Consider the following 22,424-nt stretch of genomic DNA (forward strand, 5'->3'; position numbering starts at 1 on the left):
AATGACTCCAAGCTGATGGTGTACTTCACTCCACCTCCAGCTCTGCCTACTCTTCTTTTATACCACCAGAGAGATAGGTTAAGATTAGCATTAGCTATTCTGGTTTTCTAATAATATTCTTCCTTTTCTCAGAACCAAATCCTGCTACAGAAATGTTTTACAAGGTCTCCTTAATTAATTTACCCAGATTTGATTGTTCCCATTTGCCATGGATCACTGATCACTGCCCTCCATTGCTAGTTTAGGAAACTATTAGGCCAGTAATGTAAGGTCAGTCATTGCATGGACTTCCCTTATACTTGGGTTTATCATTCTCCTAGATGATAATTAATTCTGTTTTAAGCACACATTGAACATAGTTTTAAAAGAGAAACAGAACTTGTTTAAAGAAGAGGACTCGAACTATCTGCACAGAAGGTCAATTGAAACTGGGAAAGAAAATTAGGTTTCAAGCTTTGTATTGCTGATCCTGTCCCCGATGAGTGCATTACAGGTTCCTCTGATAAAAGAAGAAATCAATAAATAATTACTTAGAAAGCAGACTTATTTTTGCAATGCATTCACTTTATATCCACCTTCTCCATCCTGCTACACCCTTTCAGCATGCCCTTCAGCAGTTGAGTACCAATGGTTTGGGTTTGTCTTTGTCTCCATGTACAGGTCTCCAACCTCTATCTCTACGACAGCGTCCTCATGCTGGCCAACGCTTTCCACCGAAAGTTGGAAGACCGGAAATGGCACAGCATGGCCAGCTTGAATTGCATGAGAAAATCAACCAAACCTTGGAACGGAGGCCGATCCATGTTGGAGACGATCAAAAAGGTAATCAAACGGATCTGCCTTTCCAAGAGATATAGGCCAAGCAAGTCAGTTAGTTTTTGATCCCAAGGAAGCTCTTGGACACATAACACCAAACATTTAAAACACATGGTTTGAAAGAAGATCCTGGGGAGAGAAAAACATCAAAAAAAAATCTGTCACTCAACTGGGTGAAACTTTTTCTTTAGGGTCATATCAGTGGACTGACGGGCATTATGGAATTCCAAGAAGATGGTGCCAACCCCTATGTCCAGTTCGAGATCCTTGGAACGAGCTACAGTGAAACATTTGGGAAAGATGTCCGAAGGGTAATTCTTCTTTCTTCTTCTGTTTCTTCCCCCTTCAGTTTATCTGGAGGACATGCTGGGTTTTTTTGCAGTACAATTTTATTTATATATAAAAAAATGAAACCCAGAAAAATGTTTTATGTCTATGTAATTCTGTGTTTCTTCATTGCTAGTATTTTCATTGCTTATAACTTCTTCTGACATGACATCTTTTTATTTTATTTATTTAGTTTGTCAAACATGTACAAGATAGCAGATATAAGTATGAACATGGACATGAATGAAGGAAATGAATACAAATAAATGAGGACAGTAGGTCAGGGATGGAAGGCATGATGGTGCGTTTATGCACGCTGTTGCGCTTATGCACGCCCCCTTTACGGACCTCTTAGGAATGGGGTGAGGTCCACGGTAGACAGTTGCAGTTTGCAGCTGTGGAGGTTTGAGGATGTAACAACAGAGTCAGGTAGAGCATCCCAGGCATTGACCACTCTGTTGCTGAAGTTGTATATTTTGCAATCGACTTTGGAGTGGTTTACCTTGAGTTTGTATCTATTGTTTGCCCGTGTATTATTGAGGTTAAAGCTGAAGAAGTCGTTGACAGGTAAGATGTTGTAGCAGACACTTTAATGTACTATGCTTAGATCAGACCGCAGGCAGCGCAGTTCCAGATTGTCCATATATGAGAAGACTTAACCCTCCCTTTTTAAGATATTTGCCCAAATATTCTCCGCCTGTCTCCTCCCACACTCTCCCCCCTCCCAATTTATGAAAAGGATAGATAGAGATCCAGACCATTACGTGGGTGTTAATAGCAGGAATGAATAGTTGTAAAGGAAAGATTTAAGCTCTCCCTACACTCTGCTGGCCATTGCAAACTATCCATTCCCAAAGGTGCTATCGCAGAGAAGTAATGTCTGTCTAATATTAAATATTAAACACGTAAAAAGTTATATGCAACTGCATGCATTAAAGGCAACCAAATAACCTGCAGCCTGAGTACGGAGCAAACCATAACTTGACAGCTTTTGTTTTGCCTGGAACTGGAATGCCACTGTAAGGTCTGCCTAAGTTTATGCATTTTTGCCTCTATTTAGCTTCTCTTTGAGACTCAGAAAAGCAGCTGCATAAGGCTTTTCCATTTATGGACTTTTGTTATGTGGGTCTCCATTGTCCCAGTTGACCTTGTTTCTTTCCATGGGGTGGACTTTATAATGGGATCCACACCAGTGATGCATTCCAAACTTTTTTTGCTACCAGTTTGGTGGGCGTGGCTAGGTGGGGGGGCATGTGACTGAGTGGGTGTGGCTGTCTTGACATCACTCATGCACACGCCCACTCAGTCGCATGCCCCGCACCTAGCCACGCCCACAGGAAAAGGTAGGAATTTTTAAAGGATTTTTCCCTATCGACCCCCACCCTCCCTTCACTAGTCAACTCTGTTTCCCCTCTTCCTCCCCCACCATGGCCTCTTTGGTTGCTTACCTTTCACAGCAGCTGGTCCAGAGTCCGAAGGACAAGCTGACCAGAGTTTTGGGCAGCCCCCAGCTAGCTGCTGCTTGGACTTGCAAGGCAATGGAATGCGCATAAAAAATGGTGGTGATGGCAGCAGCTTTTCCGCCAGCCAGAGGACTTTTCAGCAGTCTTCAGCTGCCGCCTCTTTGAGAGCTGGCATGCGAAGCACTGGGGCAGGTGGGATGAGCAACTGGCAACAGGGAGACTGGTTCTGGGGCGTGGCCAGCCAGACATTGCTACTGGTTCATCGAACTGGACAAATTTCTGCCACTGGTTCAGGTGAACTGGTGCGAACCGGCTGAATACCACCTCTGATCCACACTAATGTTTTAAGAGTTGGGAGGGGTTTTTTTGTATGCAACTTTTATGGAAGAATTGAGCCACACAAACCCTCTTTTGGCTTTATTTCTTTGGGGTTCTAAATAATGGGTAACATTTCCAGGAGGAAGAAACGTTTCTGGGAAGGTTTTATCATATAATTTATGAAGAGTAGGAAGGTTGCCTTCCACCATTTCCTCACCCAATGTAGGAGAAGGAGTCGCAGAATCTGGAGGGGGGAGTCAAAAGAGGGATCAGCTTAAAATCCCTATGTAGCTGCCACTGGACTAAGTCCAACCTCCCTTGAATTCCGTTGACCGTTATCTAACTCCAAGGAGGTGTTAAACATTAGTTGAGAAGACTCCTGTGCATAGGCTTTTAGCAATATATCACTTTAATTGAACCCTCACATTTAACACCTGCTACGCAATCACTCTCTGTTCTGACCTAAGCTTCCTTAACAAGCATGAAGCAAAGTCTTGGTCCTGGCAAAACCTTTTTTTATTTACATGACCGTGAATTGCTTTCATTCACAATCAGCAAGGCTTGGCAAACAGTCTTTCAGAGGAATATTTATCAACACAAACCTTATCTCCCTGGACAAGCTGTCAGATAATTAGTTTCCAAACGCAGGGCAAGGCAAAATTTAGCACAGAGTCTCTTATAGTCAGAAACAGAACTTTCCACTCTTGAAATGACCGAAGGAACGAATTGTTTCCTGTAAAAGCCCCCTCCCCATTCGCTCCTCTTTTGTTTCCTATGGGAGGGGCCAATCATCTCCAAGGTGTGGCTTTCCCAAGGTGTGGGAACAGGCTCCAGCTGTTCCTCTGCCTCACTGCCCTCTCTGCCTCTGACGCAGAGCCCTCGTCTGAGCTTCCCCAGCCCCCAAGACTGGCCCATGTTCCTCCCCAACCTGCTCACTGTCCGATTCAGCTGCCAGATTCACTGGCTGTCGGTGGGCCACAACACTCTCATGTGAATTTTACTTAGAAGAGGAAGAAAACTCTGAGGGAAGTTGTCATGGTCTTGTGTGTAATGAGTATCCTAACAGTACTGAATGCAGCAGAAATTTCCATAGTGATAAAATATACATAAGAGTTAGATTCATTCTCCTTCTAGTGCAGTGCCTTGTAACCTCTGTTAAGGATATGGAAATCCTCTGGAAATCCATCCATTGGCACTGCAGGAGCTCCTATAACATAAAGTCCAGGTGACATTGACCTGCAAAATGGCAATTGGGGGGGGGGGGAGCCAAGTAATGTATGGATTTTTTATTGTCAGAAAGTATGAGCCTGAGACAGGATTGGACAGATTTGCACAAGTCTTATTTTATTACTAACTATTGTTTTAATATTTGGTGGGCAAGACAGGGCAGGAATATTCAGTGAGCTCACAGGTTTTCTTTTTAAATACGTAAAATTACAGAATAATGACAATTAAAAATCAAAAAAGGAAGGGAAGAAAATCCTTAGATGGACATTTAACATTGGATTATTATAGGCAGAGGGGGAGTCTCAAGGGACTAGCCAGACCCACAGTTGCGTGGGCCTCTGTGCCCCTCCATACACAATGTTGTCTTCTAAAAAGTCAGTCTTTTCAACTCATTCTCAAGCCATACACATACACACACACACACACATACACCGGTGTGTGGACTAAGCATATGCTCTATTTTAAGAGAAGCATTCTTGTTTTGAACGGTAGCATTTATCCCTGGCTATTCATTTCTATATTTTAAGCCTTTCTTTCTAAAAATATCACTTGCTTCTTTAGATCAACCTTCCCAGCTTGCTTCACACTTTCTAATGCAGCATGCAGATATAGCCTCATAATGCTTTTGATTCTCTTGGTTGGAGCAGAACGCTCTAAGATATCTCCCTTGAGATAACTGGTGGACACTTTAGGGGAAAAAGGGGGGGTGAGAAGCATGTGTTGGAAGAAATGTCCTTCTGTGTTCAGTTCCAAGTGGGGAAAAAGACACTGGAAACATGGAGGCTGCTTGGAAAGATGGCTTAATGGTGGACAGGATCACATGGCTTGAGCTCCTGAACAGAAAAAGGGCAGAAAACATGAGAATCCCTGGATTCTATGTCCTCTCTAGGGCCCCACCTCTCTGTTTCCTGTTCCTGTGTAAAAATGTATTCTGATTGGTTGTCAGACCTATGGAGGGGTCTTAGCTAGCTTTGTAGGTTGTGTGCTAAGTTTGGTTGAAACTTGGTGGGTAGTGCAATGAGATGGGGTAGAGCTTGGTTAACCCTAAAAACATGTTTCACTGGCTCAGGCCTTTATGGCCCATTGACAAAGGTGGGGGCGATGAGTTTCTGCCTCTCTGACTTTCTACTGCTCTTTTTAGGGGAAATATTCTACCCTTTTAAAATTTCCTAAAATATTTCATTTTCTAGGAGAGGGGTGGGTGCTAACTTCCTACACTTCAGCACTGAATAAAGGAGAATTTAAAGCAAAGAGGGAAAGTTTCAGGGTCTATCAAAGAAGCAAACTCGTAAGGGAGCTACAGAGCTACATCAAAGCGGCAAACAACAGGAGATGAAGTTGAGACAAACAGTTGAAGTTGCTCATCAAAAAGCGGAGCCTATTTATAAGCTTTTGAGTCTGAAGTTTCCAGCACTGCAGTTGAATCAATCATGAATTATCGAAATGCAATACAATGTTTGTAGCGAATGTTACATTATGCCTGCAAGGCACCAGATACACCAGAAATGCAATCAGTAGTTTGAAACAGTTACAATCAAATTCAATCATACTTTGCAACATGTTTAATAGTTTTTCAAATGTAACTGCTAAGTGCCTGGAATTTTTCCATATTAAAATACAAAAATCCTCCTGTTTTGTTCCTTTTCCGTTTTGATTTTCCTTGAATTTCAGCATAAAATCCTTCTTAAGCAATTGAAGTCAGCAACAAAGTCTAGTATAGCACCAAAACTGAAAGTCTAAAGCATACAGCAATTATACATGGGCATAGATCAGATTGGTGACAACAATATTTCAACACTTTTGTGTTTTCCACAAGCTATTTTTCTTTTGTTACTTGACACATATATCCATACCACATGTAACTTGTTAATCTTATAAATGGCAATTAATAGCGAAATGCAGGAAACACATATAAATTGGAAGAAACCAATTGCAATTTTACTCCACTTCCTTCAATTAATTCCTTTTCTTTCTTACATCCTCTTACTGTAAGTTTGTACAAACCGTCCCCTTTTATTGCCTGCATATTTAATCTTTCCTTCAAAGGGTAATAATAGAAGGCATTTATGTTTTGTTGTCGAGATTATTTACTATGTTCCTGTGCTTCATTAATTTATACAGATTATCAATATAATCTATCAATATAGCCCGCAATACAGTATAATTCCATGATATGCCAGTGTAGTTAGCAAGTAGGGGGGCAGTTTCTAAGACCAATAATGGAATGGAATGGAATGGAATAGAATTATTTATGGGCCAAGTATGATTGGACACCCAATCTTTGGTGCAAATACTCTCAGTGTACATGAAGAAAAATAAAATAGAATACATTCATCAAGAATCATAAGATACAACACTTGGTGATAGTCATAGGTTACTAATAAGCAATCAAATCATACTAGGAAACAAATAAAGCAATATAAATTTTAAAAATAAAACAAACACGTCTATGGCCCCAATTCTTCTACTTTATGACTGCTAGCTTTTGACAGAAATTAATTTAGAGTACCATATTTGTTATTAAGCTTTTCTTTGAGGGCAGATTTATAAACCTCTCAAACTCATGACTATTCGATACTCCATAGATATCACAGCCAAATTATTTTATTATAGCCCCAAAAATCTGTTGGGGCTATAATAAAATTATATCTGTTACTGTAAATGTTTTTCCTTGTTAATTCTCTGGGTGGTACAACATGTGGTAAGAAATTGGAGAAATTGGTTATATCAGAGTGGTTTCACAACCTTGATGATGTGTTTGCAATGCAAGGACTATAATTTACTCATAAAATTCATCAGCTGTGGGAAAGCAAAAATTACCTCAGCACCTAAATATTCCCAAAATGTCCACAAAATTTAAAAAAAAAATACAAGAATACTGATGAAGGAATCCTCATTTTTTAAAAAGAAAAACAAGTTTTAATTATGAACCTAGGTTATATAATTTTATATGCAAATTCATCTGGATACTACTACTACTATATTATTCATCAGGATCTATTTTTTAAAAAATTGAGAATGAATGGGTATTGGCATTTGAGGCTTTTCATTTAGTCCTTCAACATTACAATTGCAAATTACTGATAGCTTTAGATGCACAAGAGTTAAGTTGCCATTTTAATTCATCAGTTTACTAAACAGTACTCCAGAAGAAAATCTACTCCCATCATTATTAATAGTCCATATCCAGACAAAGTGGCATATGACAACATAAAGAGTGTGGTTAAGTATGCTCTCGTTCTATCTACAGAGCCTTCTATATATAATAAATCGAAAAGAATAGTTGCATAGCATTTAGAGTTGGATGAGATGCTTTATGCAGTAATTAGCTTCAAAAGCAATTGAGTTAGATGCATTACTGCAGGGCTGAGGCAGTTGCTTGTGTAAGAACTCAAGAGTAATGGGAGGTCTGAACTTCCCTTTTCACACATTTATACCAGAATAAATTAAGTTGAATGGAGTCTCGGTTCTTTGACAGTTTAGTTGTATAAATACTTATTGCAAGAGAAACTCTTTAGAGTTAAATGAGACTTACTCTGGGGAAGGATGTAGACTTAGCTGCATTTAGAATTGAGGACTATTCATTTGGCAATTTGAGCTTCCACTTGCTTAGCTGGAAGGTGTAAGGTGTGGGGGACATAGAATATCTAATAAAAATTAGATATTAGATATTTTGCACAAAAACCAGCAGTTTGTATTTCAAAACTATCTCTCTGTCTCTCCTCTGTCTATCTGTCTGTCTGTCTACCTGTCTACCTGTCTACCTACCTACCTACCTACCTACCTACCTACCTACCTACCAGTCTACCTGTCTGTCTGTCTGTCTGTCTGTCTGTCTGTCTGTCTGTCTATCTATCTATCTATCTATCTATCTATCTATCTATCTATCTATCTATCTATCTATCTATCTATCTATCTATCTTCTACTTACCTCCCTACCTCCCCGGTGCCTTAACCACTAGACCAAAGTCTGTCTGTCTGTCTGTCTGTCTATCTGTCTCTCTGTCTCTCTCTATATATATATTTGGCCTAGTGTTTAAGGCACTGACCTCAAATCCTGCCTTTGCCATGAAAGCTGGTTGGGTGACTTTGGCCCAGTCCCTCTCTCTCAGTCCAATCTACCTCAAAAAGTTTTTATTGTGGGGAAAATAGGAGGAAGAAGGTGTGCTGGATATACATCATTTAACTGCCTTGAGTTATTTGCAAAAATAATTAAGGCAGGATACAAATGCAGATAGTCCTCAACATACGACCACTGTTGAGCCCCAAATTTCTGTTGCTAAGGGACATATTTGTTAAGCGAATTTTGCCTCATTTTATGAATTTTCTTGCCACAGTTGTTAAGTGAATCACTGCAGTTGCTAAGTTAGTAACATGGTTATTAAATAAATCTGGCTTCCTCAATGATTTTGCTTGACAGGTGGTTGCAAAAGATTATCACATAATCCTGGGACACTGCAGCTGTCATAAATACGAACCAGTTTCCAGCATCCAAATTTTGATCAACGGTCATAAGTGTGAAAAATGGGCATGTCACTTTTTCAGGCACTTCTTCAGGTACAAATGAACTGTTGTAAATCGAGGACTATCTGTAAACAAATAAAATAAAAAAACAAATAATGTAATTTTAAGCTGTTTTACCTCGTGTAACTTTTGTCCTCATAATAGAATAGAATAGAATTCTTTATTGGCCAAGTGTGATTGGACACACAATGAATTTGTCTTTGGTGCAGATGCTCTCCGTGTACATAAAAGAAAAGATACATTTGTCAAGAATCATAAAGTACAACATTTAATGATAGTCATAGGGTACAAATAAGCAATCAAATCATATTAGGAAACAATCAATATAAATCGTAAGGGTACAAGCAACAAAGTTACAGTCATACAATCATAAGTGGGAGGAGATGGCTGATAGGAACAATGAGAAGATTAATAGTAGTGCAGACTTAGTAAACAGTTTGACAGTATTGAGGGGATTTGTCAGGGCATCAGTAACCAAGAAAGAAACCACTCCATATTTCAGAATTAAGAGTACTTTTACTGGTTATGAGTGGATAGCAGCTAAGCATAGCAAGATCTGAGGCAAAAGCGTGCGTAATCATAGATATCAATATGTGACCCAACTCTCTCCCCCTAGAAAACCCCATCCCCCAGTCCAATCCGCACACCCCACAGGTGTCGTGTGGGCTGCAGCTTCAAAACCCATCATCAGGTTGGTATGCCGGACAGTTGGCCTTGGCGGCAATTCCACTATCTGCAGCATGCGCAATAGATGGTGAGAAAACACTCCCTTCTTCATTCACTCCTGTGCTTAAGCTTCCCCTCCCAAATACCATGTTATCTCCCCCCCTCCCCATTTCAATGGCAGCTGAAAGCAAGCAGGAAAGCAGAGGCTGACAGGATTATTTGTTTAGCAGAGTGATGGTGTTCAGGAAAAAACTATCCTTGTGTCTCTCGTTGTTCTGGTGTGCAGTGCCCTATAGCGTTTTGAGGATAGGAGTTGAAAGAATTTATGTCCAGGATGTGAGGGGTCTGTAGATATTTTCACAGCCCTCTTTTTGACTCATCCAGTATACAAATCCTCAATGAAAGGCAGGTTGGTATCAATTGGTTTTTCTGCAGATCTAATTATCCGTTGAAGTCTCTGTTTGTCGATCAGAAAGATTGGCAGTTCAGCAGTTCGAATCCCTAGCGCTGTATAATGGAGTGAGCTCCTGTTACTTGTCCCAGCTTTTGCCAACTTAGCAGTTCGAAAGCATGTAAAAATGCAAGTAGAAAAATAGGGACCACCTTTGGTGGGAAGGTAACAGCGCTCCATGCATTTTTGGCGTTTAGTTATGCTGGCCACATGACCACAGAGACATCTTTGGGCAGCGCTGGCTCTTCGGCTTTGAAACGGAGATGAGCTTCCGATTTCTGTGGACGACGGACATGTTGTCTGCCGCTTGCCGTCCTGGTGGGCTCCCCATGACTTGTGGGGGGGCACAGGGTGCCTTGTAGGGGCGTCCTGCCGAGGGGGCGGCTTGCTGGAGCCCCCTGGAGCGGTGGCGGCCGCAGGGGGGCTGCCAGCTTTTCCCTAGGCACCGGGAGGCATTTGGGGGGTGCGCATGCCATGCACGCCTTCGTCCTGAGGAGATCGGAAGAAAATGCTCTACGTGAAGGCAACAGCAGAAATGCGGTGAGGGGGGAGTTCTCCCGGGGTCTTTTTCTTGCTTCTTGAGCAACTAAGTAAATAAGGATTGGCAGTCCTCCTAAGACTCTTTGATCTTGGTAAAGTGTTAAGATTGGAGAGGGGTTTTTTTCTCCCCACCCTCTCGGAAAAGCGGCTTTATACGATCTCACTCTCGGAGGAGAGAGAGAGAATTGGGGGAAAACCCTTTTGATATTCACTTCTTTCAAGCAATGGGATAATGACTCCTTTGAACAATTGTGAAAGAAAGAAAGTGAGCTGACCTAATAAACTAAGAATGGAAACCTTTTGAATGGTTGCTCTCCGATCCCTTAAGAGGGCTGAGCCAAAATGGCGTTTCTTCCCCCTCTTTTACTGCCGTTACAAATGAACTGTCGTCTTTGAAAAATCTTCTGGGTTGGAATTACAAAACCCCAGTGAACTCTAGAGGAATCTCTATCTACAATCTTCCTTGGATTGGGAAAAAATGACTACAACTGGAGGGGAGCTGTATCGAAAGACTAATATTCCACATTGGACTTTGCCTGCCGGTGGATCCCCCCTGACGGCGCACTTCTGCAGATGCCATTTTTTCTGTCTAGACTTAGAACTTTCTCTGAGTTCTGCAATGCCTGCGAAAAAGGCCCCCCTTCCTAAACCAGCCTCGGCTCCATCTTCTTCTGTCTCAAGTCCTGTTCCCCAACAAACACAACTATCTTCCTTCTTACAACCTAAAGCCTCCGAGGGGGAACAGCAGTCTCAAGAAATGTTTCATCAAATGTTCCAGACACTCTTGAAGGGACAGGATGAAATAAAAAAGCAGTTGGCGGACTTAAAGGAAGAACTCAGAGAAAATCAACAACAGACTTTACAAAATAGTCAGAAAATAAATGCCCTGGAGGAGGGTGCTGTGGGGGTGGGAGAAGAGGTGAAGGCTTTACAAAAAAAAAAAATCTTGGGTTTGAGAACTTTATGGAAAAAATGGAATTTGAAAGGATGTCTTTCTTTCTTAGATTTCAAAATATACCTGAAATGGAGGGTGAAGATTTAAGGGAGACTATGATAACAATTATATTATATTATCAGATTATATTAAAAGAGATAAACAACAGTTAGGGTGGGATATTGATCTGATATATAGAACCAACTCAGCATACGCTAGAACACACAATGTTCCAAGGGAAGTTCATGTTAATTTTTTTAGAAAGACTACAAGAGATGAGATTCTAGGGGCTCAAAGGGGGGAACCTTTAAGATATAAGGACAAAGAAATAACCATTTTGAAACAGATACCAAAAAGAATAAGAGATAAGAGGAAGAAATTCTTCTTTCTAACTAAAAAAATTATATGAAAAAAATATCTGGTTCAGATGGGTAATTCCATAAGGCTTGCTGATTTTCTGGGAGGGTGGTAGAGTGAGAATTAATACAGTGGTGGAGGCAGAAGCCTTCACGGAAAAACACAAGAACCTTCTAGATGAAACAAGAGACAGTGCACAAGATATGAAGGGGGGAGGAGCCATGGCTCAGCCAACAGACAGGGGAGAGGAGGCAGCAATGAGACTTAGGTCACAGAAATGAATTAAAAGTATATTGCAATTGTTAATATAATGAAATGGTTAGAAGTGATATAAAGTATGATTGAAGATGTTAAAGAATTTGAAGTAAACTTAAACTGCTAATATGTATGTAATAATGATATTCTGATATATATATATAAAATAAGAGAGAGATGTAAGATCCCGGGGAAACCCCACCTTCCATATGATGTAGCTGTCAAAATTTTTCTTCACACTTATGTAGCCTTTTCCCCAAAATATTTGTAAAAACCAATAAAACTTAAAAAAAAGAAAGAAACGGAGATGAGCACTGCCCCCTAAAGTCAGGAACGACTAGCACATATGTGTGAGGGGAACCTTTACACGCACATTCACACACATTTTATACACACACATATCACAGAAGAGAGTACACTTCCTCACATTTTGTAAATATTGAAGTATATCTTTTCATGTGACAACACTGAAAAAATGACACTTGTAAAGTAGTGAGCATACAGCTTGTCTAACAGTGTAAATGTTCTGTCCCCTCAAAATAACGTAACACACAGCCATTAATGTCTAAACTGCTGGGAACAAACTGGGAGGCTTTCAATCAAACACACACAAAATCCCATTTACATTAAAAGCCTAAATAAGTTAATACAAACTCCAAAACACTATGGTCCAATTAAAGGAGAGAAAAGATGGGAGCAGGAAAATAATAAAAGGCAGGATGCAAATAAGTAAAATAATATAAAACTATTCCCACTGAAATTAATTATCTTTGAAAGCCCACTCTTGAGACACGAAGGTCTAGATTTACCCCGTGATTTGCTTCCAGAGATGCTTGGTCAGGTTTGTGGTTTCAAAAAGAAACCTGAGAAAATAAGAAATCACAAGACATTATCATTAGAAAGCTTCTTGGCCAGGATGAACTTGCATAACAAGCTTTTAAAATAAAATAAAATAAAGTAACATCCTAAATTTAATTTCTGTAAAACATAATTTAGTACCCTTTGAATAATTTACATTGATGCCTCTCTTTTGGCACAACAACCTCACCTGGGGAAAAAGCCATGTCTTGTTCGGTTTGATTACCTGTTTATATCGGCTGCTGAAGATAATAGAGGATGACTCTCCAGGGTCTTTGTGAGTCAACGGTAAACAGACATTTCAGTCTCAACTGAGCGATGGCTTGCTAGGTTCGGGGACCGCGTTCTTCCTCATCACTCCAAGGAATAGCAAAACCATTGTGCTTGTTGCTCAGAATTTCTCTGCTGGATTAAGCCAAAGTTCTGTTCGACCCAACATGCTCTCTTGGGGAACTCATGAACTAGCCAGTGTCTCCAGAGATTCTCAATCATCCAAGTCATCATTGTCCCAAAGGTGCTTTTCAAAAGGTAACTGGACCTTCTTGGGTTTTTTTTTTTCTTGAAAAGATTTTGCTTCTCATCCAAGAAACTCCTTCAGTCCTGAAGAAGCAGCTTCTTGGATGAGAAGCAAAACATCTTCAAGGGGGGGAAAAGCAAGCAAGTTTAGTTGCCCTTTGGACAAGCAACTTTGGGACAGCACAGCTGCCACCTCTCCCAATTTCATTTTCTTCATGGTGGCTCAGTAGCAAGACGCTGAGCTTGTTGATCAGAAAAGTCAGCAGTTCGGTGGTTCAAATCCCTAGCGCCGTTATATATGTATATAACATTATAGGGATGCGGTGGCTGAGTGACTAAGACGCTGAGCTTGTCAATCAGAAAGGTTGGAAGTTCAGTGGTTCGAATCCCAAGTGCCGCGTAATGGAGTGAGCTCCCCTTACGTGTCTCAGCTTCTGCCAACCTAGCAGTTCAAAAGCACATAAAAAAATGCAAGTAGAAAAATAGGAACCGCCTTTGGTGGGAAAGTAACAGCATTCTGTGCACCTTTGGCATTTAGTCATGCCGGTTCTATGACCATGGAGATGTCTTCGGACAGCGCTGGCTCTTTGGCTTTGAAATGGAGATGAGCACCGCTCCCTAGAGTCGGGAACGACTAGCACATATGTGCAAGGGGAACCTTTACCTTTACCTTTATTTATGTAACAAAATAGGGTAGTTTGTTTTTTTTTGTTTCCTATTTTGAATTCTTCCTGAAAGATGCTCCATCCTATCATAACGCTGCATGCTTCACAAGGGGAAAAATGTGTACGGTACATGGAAAATTAGCTTATTTGTCTGAATGCTACTCTAAAGCTCTTTATCTTGATGGTGTGATATAGAGTATGTCCTCCAAAGAAGAATTGGGTATTATAAGCCATTCTACCAGCAAAATGAAATATAATGCATGATTAAGTTATTTAAGCAGGGGGCACATTGTCATCTCATAGGAACCAAGGTTACTGCAGAAGGCATTAGAAACTCTAGCTGCTGTCCTATATTGGCTGATTGTAGATCAGAAAGTTCTCTGGCTAAATTGTGTTCCCCTTGCCTAACTCTGCCTGATGATGTGTTTGGTTGCTGATGAGGTTTACTTGTAAAGTCAAGTTGTCAAGAGTTTGGCATTGGAACATTTTCAAGTTCCTGACAGCTCGGTGAAATAATGGTATTCCTAACTAGGATTATTTCAGGAGGTATAAATTCACACCTCATCTTCCTACTGCACTTAACTGCACAATCTGTCTAAAAACTACTTTGTGTGTGATTTGCTTGGTGTTTGTTTAGTGAGTTGTATGAACAGGCAAAAAAGAAGAGATTAACAGATTAACATAGTTGGAAGGAACCTTATAGGTCATCTTGTCCAACCCCTGCTCAAGCAGGAGACTCTACATAATTTCTGACAAATAGCAGTCTAATCTCTTCTTGAAAGTCTCAAGTGATGAAGCTCCCACAACTTCTGAAGGCAAATTCTATTTCATGGGTTGATTGTTCTCACTGTCAGAAAATCCCTCCTTATTTCTAGGTTGAATCTCTCCTTGGTCAGTTTCCATCCATTATTCCTTGTCCACCCTTCAGGTGCTTTGGAAAATAGCTTGACCTCTTCCTCTCCATGACAGCCCTCAAGTATTGGAATACTGCTATGATATCTCCCCTGGTCCTTCTCTTCACTAGACATGTCCAGTTCCTGTAAGGAACTGTAAGATGACTAAAATTGTTTGTGTATGCAACATTTTGATAACCCCTGCCATTGCAGTGGTGCACTGGTACAGAATATTTCACATCTTTTAGCCCTTTGCTAAATAAATTAAACTCAGCTTCTCTTTGCAAATGGAAGATCCCCCTTTGCAAAACAAATATAACACAAAAGAAAATATTTCGTTCATTAGTGGTGGGGCCACCTTGTGCAATCATAAAAGCTCATCAACATTGTCCATGGAATGGTGGTGGTTGTGAGGCATAATCTCCCTCTGAGAGCAGATTTGCAGCCTTCTCTGGAAGTGCTCCTGGGCGTTGGAATCCACAAACCTGAAAACTGCCAAGGCTGAAAAACAGTGATGTAGATTATAGTTCCAAAATCATGGTGCAATTGTCCTTTGGTTATCTTGTGGAAGAGTGTCCTCCACCATGTCTAAAGGCCTCTGCCTATGCGATCTCCATAAAACCAAGGGAATCAGCTTTTGAAAAAGGAAAGGCCTGGAAGAACTTTTCCTTTTGATGGATTGGTGAAGAAGACAAGATAATCCATTCCTTTTCATTCTAAGGACATAACTGCACTCACAGGGCCAAAATGGAACCAACCCAATCAAGCACTATTACACTCATCCCAACAGTATCATAATGACTGCAGGATCTTCTTTGCTTGAAAGTTGAACATTTCTTGGTCTCTCTCTCTGTCTTTGTCTCTGTCTCTCTCTCTGTCTCTCTCTCAGTCACTCAGTCACACACACACACACACACACACAATCCCTCTGTATTTCTTCTGCAATCAACCAAGACCAAATTCAACTCTCTCTCCTACATCTCTCTCTCTCCCCCTCTCTCCTCCTCCTCCTCTCTCTCTCTCTCTCTCTCTCTCTCTCTCTCTCTCTCTCTCTCCCTCCTTCGTCCTCCCCTCCCTCCCTCTCTGCCCTCCCCTCCCTTAGTATAAGAACTGTAGCTTTCATCCACTGTCCAAGGCTATGACACTATTATAAACCATCCCTCCACAATAAAATGGCTAGGACACTTATGTCTGCAAGGCAGCATTATACCCCTCTAAACAAAATGATTATCCTTGTCATATTTGTGCTGGGTTGTGGATTATGCTGTCAAATGCTTTCAGTGTCTTTCTATAGTCAACATACTTTAATTAATTGAGAGAGAAAGGATAGGAAAGAGTGGGGGATCTAAGAGCCTTTTCTTTTTTGTATTGGCTTGCAAGCACAAAGCATTCACACCAATTTACAAAACTGCATATGGCCAATAAGTATTTCATTTCAGATCTTATTTAGAATAACTATTGATTCTCTTTCTTTAGGAAAATTTTCCTCCCATTTCCAGTTATTTTACGCATTTGGGGCTTTGGTTGTGTCAAAGGACAGTTTGCTGGGACATGATTTCCTTCGATTTTGCTTTCCCCAACAAAATACAGTTGTTGCATTTTTCATTTGCAAAACAATATACATTGCCTAGTATTGAAGCAGTTCAGGGCTTTCGTGTGTTTTGTGAAGAGGTTGCTCCTGACTAAATAAATTAGGAGTGACTTATTAGAAATTACTTTTGGAAAGAAGCTCAAGCTCTATGTGCTGCATTATAGTTATTTACAGGTGAAACTCAAAAAATTAGAATATCGTGCAAAAGTTCATTTATTTCAGTAATGCAACTTAAAAGGTGAAACTAATATATGAGAGAGACTCATTACATGGAAAGCAAGGTAGTTCAAGCTGAGATTTGTCATAATTGTGATGATTATGGCTTACAGCTCATGAAAACCCCAAATCCACAATCTCAGAAAATTAGAATATTGTGAAAAGGTGCAATATTCTAGGCTCAAAGTGTCCCACTCTAATCAGCTAATTAAGCCATAACACCTGCAAAGGGTTCCTAAGCCTTTAAATGGTCTCTCAGTCTGGTTCAGTAGGAATCACAATCATGGGACAGACTGATGATCTGATAGTTGTGCAGAAAACCATCATTGACACCCTCCATAAGGAGGGAGAGCCTCAAAGAGTAATTGCAAAAGAAGTTGGAGGTTCCCAAAGTGCTGTATCAAAGCACATTAATAGAAAGTTATGTGGAAGGGAAAAGTGTGGAAGAAAAAGGCGCACAAGCAGCAGGGATGACCGCAGCCTGGAGAGGATTGTCAGGAAAAGGCCATTCAAAAGTGTTGGGGACTTTCACAAGGAGTGGACTGAGACTGGAGTCAGTGCATCAAGAGCCACCACACACAGACGGATCCTGGACATGGGCTTCAAATGTCACAATCCTCTTGTCAAGCTGCTCCTGAACAACAAATAACATCAGAAGCGTCTTACCTGGGCTAAAGAAATACAGACCTGGTCTATTGCTCAGTGGTCCAAAGTCCTCTTTTCTGATGAGAGCAACTTTTGCATCCCATTTGGAAACCAAGGACCCAGAGTATGGAGAAAGAATGGAAAGGCACACACTGCAAGATGCTTGAAGTCCAGTATGAAGTTTCCACAGTCTGTGTTGATTTGGGGAGCCATGTCATCTGCTGGTGTTGGTCCACTGTGCTTCATTAAGTCCAGGGTCAACACAGCCACCTACCAGGAGATTTTGGAGCACTTCATGCTTCCTTCCGCAGATGAGCTTTATTGGGATGCTGACTTCATTTTCCATCAGGACTTGGCACCTGCCCACACTGCCAAAAGCACCAAAACCTGGTTCAAGAGAATCTATGGGGCATTGCCAAGAGAAAGATGAGTGACATGAGACCGAACAATACAGAAGAGCTGAAGGCCACTATTGAAGTATCCTGGTCTTCCAGGCAGTGCCACAGGCTGATAGCTTCCATGCCATGCCACATTGAGGCAATAATTGTTGCAAAAGGGGCCCAAACCAAGTACTGAGTAAATATGCATGCTTATACTTTTCAGAGGTCCGATATTGTTCTATGCATAAACCTTGTTTTATTGATTGCATGTAATCTAATTTTCTGAGATTGTGGATTTGGGGATTTCATGAGCTGTAAGCCATAATCATCACAATTATGACAAATCTCAGCTTGAACTATCTTGCTTTGCATGTAATGAGTCTATCTCATATATTAGTTTCACCTTTTAAGTTGCATTAATGAAATAAATGAACTTTTGCACGATATTCTAATTTTTCGAGTTTCACCTGTATGTGCTCCAGCCTAGTCCTTGAAGCTATCCAATGATGCACGTATCACCAATGAGTCCATCCATCTTGTTGCTAATCATCCTCTTCTTCTCTTTCCATCCACCTATCCTACAATCAGAGCCTTCTCCAGAGACCTACAATAACTGCTTGCATAATGTATCTGAAGTAGGATAATCTGTACTTGATCATTTGTGCTTTGAGAGAAAACTCTGAGTTGATTTGTTTGATAATCCATTGGTTTGTTTTGGGCCTTCTCAGGAACTTTCTTCAATACCATAGTTCAACATTCTTCTTCACGGAAGGGTATTTGTTACCGTAGGCAAGTTATTGCTAAACTTTTTGTTATTCGGTGTCAAAAATGCGAGCGTGCATGCGCAATAGCTTGTGCGCATGCTGGCACCCATAATGCAAAGCATTCCCCCACATGTGCATGCATGCACACACACACACACCATACGTGCTCCCTCCCATGGGTGCCACACTGCTTGCCTCCAAGCTGAGCTTGGTATTTTCTCAGGGGAAGCTGTTTTTGCCCTCCCCAGACTCCAGGAAAGCCTCTGACCCTGGGGAGGTCAAAATACGGGCCCAATGGACCTAACAGAAGTTCGGAAACTCCGGAGGCTTTCCTGAAGCCTGGGGAGGGCAAAAATGGTCTCCCCCAGCTCTCCAAAAGGCCAAAAATCAGCTGGCCAGTGTGCGCACTGGAGCTGACGGCTCATGTGTCAGCAGATATAGCTCTGCCTGCTACCTGTGGCATGCATGCCATAGGTTCGGCATCATGGCCATAGGCCATCAGCGATTATAACCAGCCTGATGAATGTCTTGGAACTGCGTCTGCTTAGGGTTCACTTTTTAAGCACTTAAGGGAACACATACTATTAGGTGCTCCAGCAGGCAATATCGACCCTCTTTTGAGGGGACATATCCGACTTTGAGTGGTGATTACAACAATGGCTTTAAGATCGGCTTCAGACATCCATCTCATCTCAAGTGCTCTAGTTCAATTACTTTACGGAAATTACCATATTTTTCGGAGTATAAATCACACGGGAGAATAAGACGCACCAAGATATTGAAGAGGTAAATTACAAAAAAAAAAAAAATTTGCATTCTGAGGACCATTTTTGGGGGGGGGGGTGAAAAAAGGGCATGCAGAGAGTTTGAGAGGCCTGAAAGATGCTCCGGGGGCTGGGGGGGGAGGCAAAAACGAGCAAAATGATGCCTGTTTTCCACACAAATAGGCCCATTTTTTTGCCAAAAAAGAACATGGAGGCTTCTAGAGTGCTCCTGGGGGCTGGGGTGGGGGGAGCAAAAACGGGCAAAAACCGGCCCATTTTTCATTCATTTTTGCCCTCCTCAGCCACCAGAAGCACTTTGCAGGCCTCCCAAACCCTCTGCACATCCATTTTTGTGAAGGGGGTGGTGTTTTGAGAGGCCAAAAATGTTGTATTCAGTGTATAAGATGCACCCAGATTTTCACCCTCTTTTTTGGGGGGGGAGGGGGTAAAAGGTACATCCTGTACTCCGAAAAATACAGTAGTCTGGAGAAAAGACCATCAAGGTCTGTGGTCAGCTGTTGTCCCTGACAAAATTGAAGTGATCAGACAACATTACTTGCTAATCTCAAACCTCAGTCCATTCTTTCCAGATCAGGGGTCTCCAAACTTTCAAGTCATAGGTTAATCTGTGAGAGGATGACTAATTCTGTGAATTTACTTTGTTTTCATAATTTCACATTTTATATATTTTGTAAAGCCCGGCCTCCCCCGCCCCCTTAATCAAGGAAGTGCAGACTCTTGAAACTTAACATTTCAAAAGGAACCTATTATTGAAAAAGGAATGATAGCTGGGTGAAAGCAAAGCAGGAACTGGGGTACTTAAGGCAATGTAATAGGAATAAAGGAAATCAGAGTCCTCACCCAACAGTCCGATGTGGATTCAGCCAATTTGCAGGGGTGAAGATGTTTTTGTAACAGACGCTCTGGGAAAGTGACAAGAAGACTTTCTCAGAGTCGTTTCCTGAGTGATGCAATCCACATGGCCCTCTCTCCACACCCATTCCCCAAAAGGTGAGAAAGTGCCCGGCCTGTAGGCACCAGGCTAGAAGTTATAAAGCAATTGATTACATGGTACAGGATATATAGGAAAGAAGGATAGAAAAGTCTAAAGGAAGTATAGGGCCCCTCATTTCCCCTGAAGAATGGAAGATTCGTGGATCTGACACATTTGGAGTGGCTCCATCCCTCCTTAACCCTAGGTGGCCTTCATATATTTTAAATTTAACCTTCCAGAGGTTTGCTCATGGCTATGAAAGATGAAGCAAGCACTCTTTGTTAATTTACCCCCTTTCCCCACCAGAAAACTTCAATGATCTCCTGAACAACAATATTGATTAACGTGAATTTAACGACCAGAACTTTTCTTGATAAATTGCAGAAACTCTTTGGTGAAGAGAGATTATAAATAAGAATGGAAAACAAAACTAGTTTCCAGAATGCACTTTGATGGTGTCCATACATGGCCTTTACCTGTTATTGTTCTTAGTATTGATTTGATTTCAGATGAACTATGTTTATTTTTTAATTAAATTTGATTGTGCTGCTCATCCCACTACAAAGCAACTCTGGGCGGCTAACTATTACCTAAGTCTCCTAAGACAGTGATGACTATCCCAAAACTCACAAACAAAGTCATATAAAAGTTATTTTAAAAAAATCATTTTTCATAGAATGATGTGAACAATTTAGTGAAGGATTAACATATTTTTAAGATAACACACATTGTACGTCATTTTAATGCATAACATTTGAAACCTGCCTTAAAAGCAAATGTGGATGACGGCCCCTAAACTGTGATGGATCACCCACTAAGAAACAATATATCCCCATTTTGGGAGGGAGTGATAAATTAGAGGAACGTAACGGAATAACGTATCAGTTTGAAATGGAGGAAATCTAACAACACCTACTTGAAATTAGATAGGAAGTTACAAGATTTGGCAATAAGAAACCACTGCAGGAGGCAGAATAGGCTACACGCCCCATGGTCATGCCCACCCAGCAACTTGGCAGAGAACCGGTTGATAAAATTTTTGAATCCCACCCCTGCACGTAGGGCTTAAGCAAGGCAAAGCTCCATAGACAAAAGGACACAGATTAAAAGCAAAGTAGAACCTTCTTCCAAAGGTCATAGCTTTGTGAAATCATACCTCCCTATTTCTGGAAATCAATTGTATAAAAGGTTGTGTTTTGCTGTTGTTGCAGTCTCAGCCAGTGGTGGGTTCCTAACCAGTTTGCTACCAGTTCACTGAGAGAGGGCGTTTTGTGTGCATGCAAAAATTTTGCATCAGTGGCTTCTGCACCAGGCTGAACCATTTTGGGGGACAATACCTGTTCTGAGAGTTTCATAGATGTCCCAGGTACCTAAGAGTGAGGCAGGGAGAAATAAAGCATTGAGGGGAAAAACGTTAACATGATGCTGATTATTCACTAAGAAGTTACATAAATAAAAAGAAAAAAAAACTTTGAGAGTAGTTGGAAAAGGGGAAAAAGAAACTGCATTAGCAGCTTCGTCAAATAAATTGTTTTATTGATCTTACCTTTAGGCCTCCAAGGGTCCCTGATGTCTTTCAGAGACACCCACACATTGCTTCTGTGTAGCTCTTCCTGTGGCAGTTTTTCTTTCTTTTCTTTAAATCAGGTGTTAATAAACTGACTCAGTTGTCTTTTTTATTATTGCTCAGCTGAATGGATCAAACACACAAATTCAAACGCAAACAGCTTCCTTCAGTATTTATAATAATATTTCTTTATGATGGGAGAAAGAAGCCCAATTAAAACGTTGGGAGTATTAAAAATACAGCTGCTTTCTAACTGAAAGGGCTTCAGGTTTACCAGTAAACATATTAGCCGGTGTATCATTCACGCACGTTAACTTATCCTTGATTATTGTCACATGAATAATGTGTGCTGGTTTGTACTTCTCATATTTTAGCTATCTACTTGAGACATCTTAAGTACAGGTCTGCCTTATCCAACGTATGAAGTACTCTTTGATAGGGACTTCAAAACCGATGTTTGGGTGGAAGAAAAATGTTTGAATGACACTTTAGCTTGTTTTCATATAAGCCTATCCCACTTACGGTCTCAATAAGATGAACGAAAAAAAATGAGTGAGTCCTTGCCATCACTAGCAAAATATTATTTGCCCTTTTAAATAGGAGCAATGAACTCCCTCAAAGAGCAAACTAATAATGAAAGTGTGACTGATAACACAAACAATTTTTGTTCTATGGATGGATGGATGGGAGGGA

At 40.9% G+C, this 22,424-nt stretch overlaps 1 protein-coding gene across 4 annotated transcripts in view; it reads left to right on the forward strand.

The window, feature by feature from the left end:
* GRID1 (glutamate ionotropic receptor delta type subunit 1) overlaps window positions 1–22,424 on the forward strand; it is an 809,729-nt gene that overhangs the window by 703,311 nt on the left and 83,994 nt on the right. For all 4 annotated transcript variants that reach the window (XM_081956605.1, XM_081956606.1, XM_081956608.1 and 1 more), the window contains exons 7-8: window positions 661–822; window positions 1,008–1,127. In XM_081956605.1, the coding sequence (XP_081812731.1) occupies window positions 661–822; window positions 1,008–1,127 (282 nt within the window). The remainder of the gene's footprint in view (window positions 1–660; window positions 823–1,007; window positions 1,128–22,424) is intronic.

This window comes from Natrix helvetica, assembly GCF_964273705.1.
Source record: "Natrix helvetica genome assembly, chromosome: 5".
Lineage (NCBI taxonomy): Eukaryota > Metazoa > Chordata > Lepidosauria > Squamata > Natricidae > Natrix > Natrix helvetica.